The sequence below is a fragment of the Neoarius graeffei genome, chromosome 25, assembly GCF_027579695.1.
Source record: "Neoarius graeffei isolate fNeoGra1 chromosome 25, fNeoGra1.pri, whole genome shotgun sequence".
Lineage (NCBI taxonomy): Eukaryota > Metazoa > Chordata > Actinopteri > Siluriformes > Ariidae > Neoarius > Neoarius graeffei.
Window position 1 is genome coordinate 36,718,340 of NC_083593.1, and position 13,292 is coordinate 36,731,631.

At 40.7% G+C, this 13,292-nt stretch overlaps 1 protein-coding gene across 1 annotated transcript in view; it reads left to right on the plus strand.

Annotated features, from left to right (window-relative positions):
* The window catches only part of LOC132873654 (E3 ubiquitin-protein ligase MARCHF3-like), a 62,476-nt gene extending 56,860 nt beyond the window's left edge, over nt 1–5,616 (plus strand). Inside the window, exon 5 of the mRNA XM_060909408.1 lies at nt 4,539–5,616. Within this exon, the coding sequence (XP_060765391.1) occupies nt 4,539–4,697 (159 nt within the window). The 3' untranslated portion in view covers nt 4,698–5,616. The remainder of the gene's footprint in view (nt 1–4,538) is intronic.
* The last annotated feature ends 7,676 nt before the right edge of the window (nt 5,617–13,292 follow it).

Here is a 13,292-nt window from a genome sequence, read left to right on the forward strand (position 1 = left end):
TGCCATTAATAAAAATATTATATTCTACACAGCATGTCAATGGCTAAGGGTTTATTTGATAAATAATGGTTTCTATCTTCCTAATTTAATCATTGCTGATAAGGAAACACTTTTTTTTTTTTGGCGTAGGATTTTACATCGAACCTCTTAACCAAGAGTTTCTCAACTCTCAGAGTATTCTCAACTGCAAACCAAATCTAACTACAGGTACAAATGAAGGAACCTGAAGAGTGTTGGTTTTCTCAGTAAAGGTCCCAGTACTATGAGTTTGCTTTACTTGGCATTTTAAACATTTGGAATACTTATAGACTTAAGTGCCTGTTGTGTTTTCCAGGATCCTTGACCGACCAAGTGTGGGTGAACATAAGATGTGGTCATGTGTAAGAGACTAAAGTCACCTTAGTTTTATTTTTCATGTTCTTAATCTGAGCTCAAAATAACCGTGACCCACCATGATATCTAAAATCCGAATATAATTGGAAAACATTGTTCCTAGTTAGGCGGCACAGTGGTGTAGTGGTTAGCACTGTCGCCTCACAGCAAGAAGGTCTTGGGTTTGAGCCCAGTGGCTGATGGGCCTTTCTGTGTGGAGTTTGCATGCTCTCACCATGTGGGTTTCCTCCGGGTGCTCCAGTTTCCCCCACAGTCCAAAGACATGCAGGTTAAGGATAATTGGTGGCTCTAAATTCACCGTGAGTGTGAAATGGTTGTCTCTCTGTGTCAGCCCTGTGATGAGCTGGTGACTTGCCCAGGGTGTACCCCGTCTCTCACCCATCGTCAGCTGGGATAGGCTCCAGTTTGCTTGTGACCCTGCACAGGATAAGCGGTTACAGATAATGGATGTTCCTAGTTACTGCCATTTTTGCAGCAATGACTGTAACTTGACTGAGAATTACAAGGAACCTCAACTCCCAAATATACAGTACTATCACAGTTTGGTGGTTTTTCATGCCCTGATATACTCACTAAGGACCCGGTCCCGCAACACCAATAACTGACTATCCCTCTGCCTGAATTTAGTTCCAGTCTGGAGCAGCCACACCAACTATAATCCTGGCTATAATATCGCTTGATCCTGCCACTCGGGTAAATGAATGCATACAACTTAGGAATGGTCAGGGAAGTTTTTTCCAAGTAGTAGCACATTTTATTCCGGGTCATACTGTACAGCTTGGACTTCAAAACAACCCATGCTTACACTCCCATGGTTGACAAAATACATATAGTTCACTGACTACGGAAATATAATAAAGGATACAAAATACGGAGTGGTTACGAGTTTTAATACGGATGCTAATAATTTACCGATTGGTCACGGACATTTCAGTATGTTACAGATTGGTTACGGATGATGCATCACGGATTAAAAAAAGAATTAAGAAGTCTAAAACAATTGTTTGGACTACTGAAGTTCATAATTAAAATATCTTACCTGCATTTGTGTTTACTTATTTCACAGAAAGTCACACATCTGTTTAAAAAAAGATCTGTGCTTTGTATTATATTTTTATTTTCCATGACTTCATGATGCAGCAAGGATGTACAAAGATGCCTGGGGGGAAAAATAGCAAGTGCTCAGATAAAGTCACATGTAAATAATTACCTGATTGGTCAGATGTTTTATTGGATCTGGTCCAGGCCTGGGCGGCACGGTGGTGTAGTGGTTAGCGCTGTCGCCTCACAGCAAGAAGGTCCTGGGTTCGAGCCCCGGGGCCGGCGAGGGCCTTTCTGTGTGGAGTTTGCATGTTCTCCCCGTGTCCGCGTGGGTTTCCTCCGGGTGCTCCGGTTTCCCCCACAGTCCAAAGACATGCAGGTTAGGTTAACTGGTGACTCTAAATTGACCGTGGGTGTGAATGGTTGTCTGTGTCTATGTGTCAGCCCTGTGATGACCTGGTGACTTGTCCAGGGTGTACCCCGCCTTTCGCCCGTAGTCAGCTGGGATAGGCTCCAGCTTGCCTGCGACCCTGTAGAAGGATAAAGCGGCTAGAGATAATGAGATGAGATGGTCCAGGCCTGGAAAAATTGCTCCAGAAGCAATCTCACTGATACGGCTAAACCCGGGCCTGGGCTAGAGGGATAGTTATTGGTCTGGTGTGGCCACAAACTGCAGCAGAAAGATTTATTAATAGTTATCATGGTACAACCCCGATTCCAAAAAAGTTGGGACAAAGTGCAAATTGTAAATAAAAACGGAATGCAATGATGTGGAAGTTTCAAAATTCCATATTTTATTCAGAATAGAACATGGATGACATATCAAATGTTTAAACTGAGAAAATTTTTATTTAAAGAGAAAAATTAGGTTTTTTGTGTTTTTTTTTTTTAATTTCATGACAACACATCTCAAAGTTGGGACAAGGCCATGTTTACCACTGTGACACATCCCCTTTTCTCTTTACAACAGTCTGTAAACGTCTGGGGACTGAGGAGACAAGTTGCTCAAGTTTAGGGATAGGAATGTGAACCCATTCTTGTCTAATGTAGGATTCTAGTTGCTCACCTGTCTTAGGTCTTTTTTGTCGTATCTAACATTTTATGATGCGCCAAATGTTTTCTATGGGTGAAAGATCTGGACTGCAGGCTGGCTAGTTCAGTACCCGGACCCTTCTTCTACGCAGCCATGATGCTGTAATTGATGCAGTACGTGGTTTGGCATTGTCATGTTGGAAAATGCAAGGTCTTCCCTGAAAGAGACGTCGTCTGGATGGGAGCATATGTTGCTCTAGAACCTGGATATACCTTTCAGCATTGATGGTGTCTTTCCAGATGTATAAGCTGCCCATGCCACACGCACTATTGCAACCCCATACCATCGGAGATGCAGGCTTCTGAACGGAGCGCTGATAACTTGGGTCATCCTTCTCTTTAGTCCGAATGACACGGCGTCCCTGATTTCCATAAAGAACTTCAAATTTTGATTTGTCTGACCACAGAACAGTTTTCCACTTTGCCACAGTCCATTTTAAATGAGCCTTGGCCCAGAGAAGACGTCTGCGCTTCTGGATCATGTTTAGATATGGCTTCTTCTTTGAACTATAGAGTTTTAGCTGGCAACGGCGGATGGCACGGTGAATTGTGTTCACAGATAATGTTCTCTGGAAATATTCCTGAGCCCATTTTGTGATTTTTCAATACAGAAGCATGCCTGTATGTGATGCAGTGCCGTCTAAGGGCCCGAAGATCACGGGCACCCAGTATGGTTTTCCGGCCTTGACCCTTGCACACAGAGATTCTTCCAGATTCTCTGAATCTTTTGATGATAATATGCACTGTAGATGATGATGATATGTTCAAACTCTTTGCAATTTTACACTGTCGAACTCCTTTCTGATATTGCTCCACTATTTGTCGGCGCAGAATTAGGGGGATTGGTGATCCTCTTCCCATCTTTACTTCTGAGAGCCGCTGCCACTCCAAGATGCTCTTTTTATACCCAGTCATGTTAATGACCTATTGCCAATTGACCTAATGAGTTGCAATTTGCTGTTCCTTTTTTGTACCTTTAACTTTTCCAGCCTCTTATTGCCCCTGCCCCAACTTTTTTGAGATGTGTTGCTGTCATGAAATTTCAAATGAGCCAGTAGTTGGCATGAAATTTCAAAATGTCTCACTTTCGACATTTGATATGTTGTCTATGTTCTATTGTGAATACAATATCAGTTTTTGAGATTTGTAAATCATTGCATTCCATTTTTATTTACAATTTGTACTTTGTCCCAACTTTTTTGGAATCGGGGTTGTCGTTATAGTTATCGGTATTGTGGGACTGGGCCTTAAGCTTGGAAATGAACTGATGAATTATAATACGTGGGTTGCCTGATGATGTAAATCAGTAAACTGTGCTTGGGGCTTAAGAACTGTTGAGCATTTTTCTTTGGTTTATAATACACAATGTTGAGGGTGTGGTGTGGGTTTTCTGTGCTCTGTGGTTACCCCAAGTAAGTGGTTGGAGACTTGAGAAAAATCTAGTCTATATGTATTTTGGCAGTAAGGACTCATGACAAGTGGGTTTTGTTTTGTTTTTTAAATAACATTTCGAAGGTCTGTTGAAGTCCTGTATGTTTTTTTAGTTTTGACTGAATTTTCCACCTCTGGTCTCCCACACAAAGAACAAGTTAATATTTTCCCACACCAAGGTTCTGCCCATGTTCTTCACTCCAGTCAGTCTTTTCGCACCATATTTTTAGATTGTAATCAGATGTTTGAGCATAGTTGAAGAGCCCTCGAGAGAACGTTCCCTTATGTGTAGCTGCCAGCAAGTCCAAATGTCTCTGAAATTAGATCTTGCTTACTAGTGTTTACCGATGGTCAAATAAACAAAGGTTGCTGCAGCTGTTTTACTTACTGACTGACGGTTGGAGTGGCTGATTGCTGACTGCATTAAAGGGTGGGTTTTTTTTTTTTAATCAGTCATACATAAATATGAATACATGTAATTTATGTACAGAATGAAACAAAGTGCCCCATTAGACCTCTTTGGCCTTTCATGCTTAGGCAGTGTGATGGATCAAACCTCTTTCCATACCCTTCTGTTACAGGTGTCTCTCAGGTACCACTGCCGTCTGTATAACGAGTGGCGTCAGACGAATCAAAGGGTGGTGCTTCTGCTTCCCAAGTCCCACAGTGATTCACTGGAAAATCCATCAGTGACCGGTCTACTAAGCATAAAACGACCATCCAAAGAATCTATAGTGTGACTGTATGTTCCAGTTGACATGAACTCAAAGAATGCACACCGGATTGTCCTGAGAGGAGGGGCCAATGACTGAGGAGAAACCGTGACTGTGATGACACTGCTTCTCTTCTTGTAATTTTGAACGGCTGCTGAGGAACTCCTGGGGATGCATTTCAGAGCTTTGAAGGAAACCTGTGGACTTCATGGTCGCACGTTGCTAACAGTAACTGTGGCAGGACATTAAGGACTACTTAATACGTTTTGTCGTGTTGATTCCGCAACAGTATGGATCCGTAACTTTTTTTTTTTTGTCTATAAACCTATACTTGGGATGTTGACATGTCCATTTATGTCCCATAGTGTGTGTTGTTTTTTCTTCAGCTGGACTCCTGTATGATGAGTCTTTTAAGGAGATGTATTGTTACTGAGAGCAACGTCCTGTGTTTGTTTCTAGAGACCATTACGGTATTTGTTTTTCACAAAAGGAGACTTTTGAAACGTGTAAAGGGAATACATGTAATATTTTCAAGTAAGGAGTCCCCAATCTATAATGTTAACACTTCCCCCGGTTTTCCTTTGTAAATTCATGTTAGTTGCAAGTTGGCATTTGGATTAAATTACCTCAAGCATCTAAAGGGAGAAATACCCCGTCAAGAGACATTTTTATCTCCTACTGGGTGAAAGGCCTGAAGGGGGATTACATCGTGGTGATGTCAGTCCGTCCAGGGATGGGTACTCACCTTCTGAAATCTCCTCCTGTCAATTTTTGAAGGAATTTCATGAAACATGACCAGGTTCCTTGTTGTACATCGATGATGTGTATACTGCAATTTTGTTCAATTCAGTCACATTTTACCAGAATTTTAGCCATATAACCGAGTTGTTCGTGGGAGATGGTGCTCTTTAAGCACCCTTGTTGAAGCATTAAACCTGAAACCATTGGTCATGTTTTTTTTTTTTTTTTAATAAAAAATCCTTATGAGTGTAGTTAAACGCTACAAGAAGTACTTGATCAGACGTGTAGAAGTGCATCACAATGATTATCAGCAATGCTAGTGCTTCATGTTAGTGTATATAAAATACTCAAGTTACATAGTGGTGCTTGAAAGTTTGTGAATGCTTTAGAAATTTTCTATATTTCTGCATAAATGACCTAAAACTTCAGATTTTCACAAGTCCTAAAAATAGATGAAGAGAACTCGGTTAAACAAATGACAAATATTATATAGCTGTGCATGGTAAAAGGATGTGAGCCTTTAGGATTAGCAGTTAATTTGAAGGTGAAATTAGAGTCAGATGTTTTCAATCCATGGGATGACAAATCAGGTGTGAGTGGGCACCCTGTTTTAAAGAACAGGGATCCATCAAAGTCTGATCTTCACAACACATGTTTGTGGAAGTGTATCATGGCATAAACAAAGATTTCTGAGGACCTCCAGAAAAAGTGTTGTTGATGCTCATCAGGCTGGAAAAGGTTACAAAACCATCTCTAAAGAGTTTGGACTCCACCGTCAGACAGATTGTGTACAAATGGTGGAAATTCAAGACCATCTTTACCCTCCCCAGGAGTGGTCGACCAAAGATCACGGCGTGTAATAGTCAGTGAGGTCACAAAGGACCCCAGGGTAACTTCTAATCAACTGAAGGCCTCTCTCACATTGGCTAAATGTTCATGAGCCCACCAGCAGGAGAACACTGAACAACAAATGGTGTGCATGGCAGGGTTGCAAGGAGAAAGTCACTGCTCTCCAAAAAGGACATTAGCAAACTGCAGACGAGCAGCAAAGATCCTGTGGAAAAATGTTTTGTGGACGGATGAGACCAAAATAGAACTTTTTGGTTTTAATGAGAAGCATTCTGTTTAGAGAAAGAAAAACACTGCATTCCAGCATAAGAACCTTATCCCATCCGTGAAACATGGTGGTGGTTTTATCATGGTTTGGGCCTGTTTTGCTGCATCTGGGCCAGGACGGCTTGCCATCATTGATGGAACGACGAATTCTGAATTATACCAGCGAATTCTAAAGGAAAATGTCAGGACATCTGTCCATGAACTGAATCTCAAGAGAAAGCAGGTCATGCAGCAAGACAACGACCCTAAGCACAAAAATCGTTCTACCAAAGAATGGTTAAAGAAGAATAAAGTTCATGTTTTGGAATGGCCAAGTCAAAGTCCTGACCTTAATCCAATCGAAATGTTGTGGAAGGACCTGAAGCGAGCAGTTCATGTGAGGAAACCCACCAACATCCCAGAGTTGAAGCTGTTCTGTACGGAGGAACGGGCTAAAATTCCTCCAAGCCGGTGTGCAGGACTGATCAACAGTTACCGGAAACATTTAGTTGCAGTTCTTGCTGCACAAGGGGGTCACACCAGGTACTGACAGCAAAGGTTCACATACTTTTGCCACTCACATTATGTAATATTGGATCATTTTCATTAGTAAGTAAATGACCAAGTATAATATTTTTGTCTCATTTGCTTAACTGGGTTCTCTTTATCTACTTTTAGGACTTGTGTGAAAATCTGATGTTTTAGATCACATTTATGCAGAAATATAGAAAATTCTAAAGGGTTCACAAACTTTCAAGCACCACTGTGTCTAGATAGTTTCTTCAACTTTTTTTTCCTCCATCAATGCCTGAAGAAAAACTGAGTAATCGTCACTTCAACTTCTATGAGGGGTGAAACGTCGCCCCTTGATTCATATGCAGCTAACTGACAGAGCTACTTGCGTCAAACTGGTGTGAAAAAAAACAGATCATGTACAAGATTTGAAATCTGTCATACTGAGAAGACCAACAGTTCTTTTGTGAGAAGTTCACCACAGAAGCTAAAAAGTCAACGCTAAAAACTTGTGCCTTTTCTGTGGTTAGACTGCAGTTAGTCATCCAAAACATTTACACATTAAAATAAATAAAAATAGGCACACTTTTTGTATTGATCTTTATAAGCCGTTGTGTGATGCTTCGTAGGGGGGAAAAAAAAAAACAAATTAAGCATTGCAGTTGCAATGACAGGATCCCCTTACAACATCGGCATACCACAGAACCGCTAATTTCACCGAAATACAACCTCAACCACACAGAAGTGTCAACAATTCAGTATAAAAAATTTTTAGGTTCTATGACCTATACAGGGGGAAATAAGTTTCTCTCTCCTCCCAGTTCTCTTAAAGCAGTGGTATTAAAACCTTAAGGGACATGGAGAGAGCACTGAGTGCATGAAGCAAAATGGATTTTAATTAGACTCGATTTAATGCAAAGATTTTTAAAAATATATTGCTAAAGTGTAAAAGAAGGGTTGAGATGTGCCTTTTGGCCTATAAACAGAAGATCCGCAATAGTGTTAGTTACGGAGAAACTGTTAGTGAAAAAACAATTAAATACAGGCAACGACTAGAAAACGTAACAGATGTAGAAACGTCTGCCAACAAAATTGTGAATACTGCCTTCATAACAGATTTTTAACTGGGTTTATGCTTTTTTTTTTTTTCCTGTGGAGGAAAAAGCAAAAAAAAGTCAATTATTTTATTTTTATAGCACTTTTAATAACAGTCAAAGTGGCTTCATAGAAAGCCAGACCTCAGTTTATTTTTAGATCTCCAATGAGCAAGCCAGAAGTTACAGGTGCTAACCAACCTGTGAACATGAAACCCTTGAGAGGAAGTTGAGTCACATCCTGCGTCACCTACCAAGTGCGTCAAGTTGTTGAATCTGAGAATCGGTGTTTAACAGATTAAGTACTTGATAAGTGCTGGTGTTAAAATGGATTCTTATTCGGTTCCCATCATGAAATCAAGTACACTTTAACTGCTTTCTATATGATACCCATGACTTTACCTCCACTAGTAGCAAAATCATACAAGTCCTGCAAATAACTATTGCCTAAAGTGCAGTTTCCACTAATCATCATGCATCAATAATCATTTTGTTTTTCTCCATGCTGAGAAAATCCAAACGCAACACCAACTTGAAAATCAGTACTGGTTCTTTCATCCAAATGGGTGCTTACTGCATTAAAAATCACTAATGAGGCCCTCACGGAGTAAAAACAGACGTCCTTCATTAAACTCAGGAATGCGCCACCTGCTCATATCAGCTGTAGCGCAACGTGTCCAGTCCATTAAATGGAGTGTGGAGAGTATTCAGCTCCATCCAGACTAATGTTTTGAATCTCTTGCCCCTGCCACTGGCTAACTTTTTCGGCTTGCAAATACTTGCCCTTGAAAAATGTCAGACAAAATAATGATTAAACTTCCTGGGAAAACATCACGACGACCGTGCATAAGCTTTTAAAAGAATTTGTACACTGTTTCATTGTGGGTATCACACTTAACGTTCTGCAAGCTTGATATAATACAAACTGAACAGTCCATTAGTTTAATTAAATAAATAAATAAATAAAACTACCATTGCCTTAAATATAATTCAGCTCCAAAAACAGAGTCCCAAATACGTTAAAAATCACGCAAGCCATAACAGATGCAGATCTTAGCTTAATCATGGTCCAAACCTTCCTGGTACAAATCTAAAAAAAAAAAAGCACAAGTTGACACCAACAGCACCAATGGAGGCCTCTGCTGCTGAGAAGACTAACTAGACCATTTTAATAATTTGACCTTGCAGTGACCTTGGAGTTTACATAAAACTCCAACATCTAAAAATCAGTTCATTTTATAACTTGGTACAAATACACAGGTGATTATAGAGGAAAAAATAAAAACATGCGCGCACAGTCCAAATTTCCCAACCAATTGGGAAAATAACCGAGATGAAAGTTGAAGTTATTCACTGAGCCTGACGCTTGTTTTTGCATACAGTCTTGCTCACCATTATTGGCACCCATGAAGTTTAAAGTACATAATCTCCTGAAAAAAATGAATCAAGTGAAACAACTTTTTTTTCTATAGAGAACTCGTGTTTGATACAAAAATGACCAAATGATAAACAACTTAAAAACAAAATCAATGAGGGGGGGAAAAATATAAAAACTTAAAGCTTGTTGTGTCACTGATATTGGCACCCTTTGCTATAAATCAGTATGAAGTCGCCTGTGATAAATTCTGTGCCCATGTGACATGAATTAGCCAATGAATGATGGCTTCTGTTTTAAAAAGCCACCTGTTATTCCCTGTTCCGTTGTCACAATGGTGAAGACAAAGGAGCTGTCTGAGGACATCAGAAGAGCTATTAGCAGCATACACAAGACCTCCAAAGGGTATAAGGCCATCTCCAAAGACCTTGGTATCCCTGTTAACAGTACGTAAAACGTTAAGTTTGCCAAGCATGGAACTGTCAAGAACCTCCCCGGACGTGGGGGAAAGAGAAGTTGATGAGAGAAGTCTTCGAAGGTTGGTGCGAATGGTGGAAAAAACACCACGTCAAACATCCAAAGACCTGAAGGCCAACCTGGAACAGTCTGGCGTCATGATTTCAACAAGTACCATACACCGCACACTAAACCAAACAGGGCTTTATGGGCGAAGGCCAAGGAAGACACCAATGCTGAGGAAAAGACATAAAAAGGAATGACTGATCTTTGCCAAAGAGTGCCTGGACAAACCGCAATCCTTCTGGGAAAATGTTCTGTGGACAGATGAAACAAAAATAGAGCTTTTTGGCAATGCACACCAATAGTTTGTTTACAGATGGCGCAATGAAGCCTACAAGGAAAAGAACACCCTACCAAGTTAAGCATGGTGGAGGATCCATAATGCTGTGGGGCTGCTTTGCTGCATCTGGTACTGGAGGCCTTGACCGTCTCATCTCATTATCTCTAGCTGCTTTATCCTGTTCTACAGGGTCGCAGGCAAGCTGGAGCCTATCCCAGCTGACTACGGGCGAAAGGCGGGGTACACCCTGGACAAGTCGCCAGGTCATCACAGGGCTGACACATAGACACAGACAACCATTCACACTCACATTCACACCTACGGTCAATTTAGAGTCACCAGTTAACCTAACCTGCATGTCTTTGGTCTGTGGGGGAAACCGGAGCACCCGGAGGAAACCCACGCGGACACAGGGAGAACATGCAAACTCAGCACAGAAAGGCCCTTGCCGGCCACGGGGCTCGAACCCGGACCTTCTTGCTGTGAGGCGACAGCGCTAACCACTACACCACTGTGCCGCCCCGGCCTTGACCGTATCACAGGAACTCATGAAATCAGAGAATTATCAAGAGACTTTAGAGCGAAATGTCCTACCCAGTGTAAGAAAACTTGGTTTGAGTTGAAGATCATGGGTCTTCCAGCAAGACCCAAAGCACACATCCAAAAGCATGCAGGAATGGTTGAGGGGGGGGGGGGGGGGAGGACGGTTTTAAAATTGGAGTCCTGATCTCAATCCGATCGAAAATCTTTGGAGTGAGCTGAAATCTGCCATTGGGGAAAAGAACCTTATGTTCAAGAGCTTGAACAAATTGCAAAGCTTATAGAAAGCTACAAGAAACGTTTGGAGGCTGTCATCACTGCCAAAGGGTGTGCAACCAAAAACATTAAAGAGGGGTGCTGTTATTGCTGCACACAACGTTTTTTCGGTTTCTTCTTTGAAATTACAACATGCAAGTTGAAAAAAAGTTTGTTAAATTACTTTGGCCCTCCAATTAAACAGATGCTGATATAAATTTGGTACATTTCCATTTATTTCTGAAGATATTGTGCAGGTTATGCAAAAAATGAAGGGGTACCAATAACGTGAGCAGGACTAGATACACCGGTGATTATTTAACCCCCCACACACACACCAAGTGAAATGTGTACAGACTTGCAGCAGGCTTGTCACCAGTGTTGCCAGATACTGCTGACGTTTTCCAGCCCAAAATATGTTCAAAACCCGCCAAAATGCACTTGAAACCGCCCAATCTGGCAACACTGCTTGTCACTTACCCATGCTGACTCAAAATACTTTGCTTTGAAATACATTTAAAAATATATATTCACAATTCCACATTACCTTTGAATAGTTTTAGACCAACCTTCGAAGCATCTTTCGTGCTTTTAAGAACAGAACTCTTTCATAATTTCTAATTCCTCCTCACTTCCGGTGACAAAGCGACTGGCAGCCATTTTGCCATGTCATTCAGGATTATCAAGAAAGTCAGAATTTCTTGACCAATTGGCACACATCATTTCCTATAAATCACCTCTCAGTGACTCAGCAAAATGGCTGCCAATTGCTTTTCACCATGAGGAAGAATTAGAAGTGAAAGAAATTGCTGTTCCTAAAAGCACTAAAAGATGCTACAAAGTTTGGTCTAAAACTATTCAAAGGTCAGGTGGAACTGTGATTTATTTTATCCATTTCAAAACAAAAGTTTGATGCAAGTTGGCAAAGTGACAAGTCTGTGCCGCACCTTTATTACATTCGCACGCCATTTTTGAAATTTGGGGAGGGGAAAATCCACCAAAACAATTACCTGCCTCAGTAAACAATAACCTCACCTTTGTCTTGGTTATTATTCACCGATATTCACCAAAGGTGAAGTGAATAACTTAAAATTTTCTTTCGCGGTCCGGTTTCCATCAAATCCTGTGCTCCGATTGGCTAGCGAGTGGGTCCGTATCCTATGGTACGGACCCCAATTACAAACCTCTGGCGACTCGCTCGTTCACAACAAAAAACATGGTAGCATTTTTTGTCAACATTCATCTTTTTTTTTTAAAATAAGATTTATACAAGATTATCAAAAATCTTAAATTTTTGCCAGCATTTCTCAAGATAGCATTAATTTTACAGCATGGATAGCGATAACGACAGTGTTCACAGTGAAAGTGAGTTTTACTACCCTGAGGAAGACAAAAAAAAAAAAAACATTTCAGGAGAAAACTAAAAACCTGTAACTTGCTAACAGTTTGATCTCATTAGTTAACGAGGCCCATTTTGGACCATGTTATTCCTACATTAGGTAAAAACTTTAAATCAGTACAATCTCTTCTTCAAAGTTTCACCAAATGGCTTTATTTATGCAATATAAAAGATAATATTGTATAACTTTGGTCAAGCAAAAACATGGCTGAATGACTGGTGGCAAAATGTATTTTTTTCCTGCCATGGAAGTGCACTTGTATACCAAGGAGGAAGCCATTTGCATTACAGCCGTGAATGAGGATTAAAAATGGCGGCTCGGCTCGGTTTTCCCTTTCGGGCGCTCTCATTTTCTGCTAGAATTTGGTAAAGAAAAAAATATATTATTTACCAGCTTAAGGTTGGTCCGTATGGTGAATTACCGTGACCTCGGCCTTGAATACTGACCTCAGCCCAGAGGGCCTCGCTCAGTACTTTCAAGACCTCCCAGCTGGTAAATAACATACATATAAATCCTACATGCAGGTCACTCATTCTTGAGATGCCACACAAGAACCTAAACAGACCGACAACTATGTTCTCAGATAGAAAAACAGCACTTCCACCACCTAGTGGTCTTGCGCTATGCTTCTTTCATGTTTAGCAATTGTGTTTTATGACTCATCAAACTCCAACCCTGCAGTTACAAATTACTCAGAGCTTTAAAAAAAAAAAAAAAACAAAGTGCAGTACTTATCCTCCAAAGACTTGACATTTGTCCATAGAAGTATTTAAAGAAAGAAAAACCTTGGGAAAAAGCAAACAGACCACA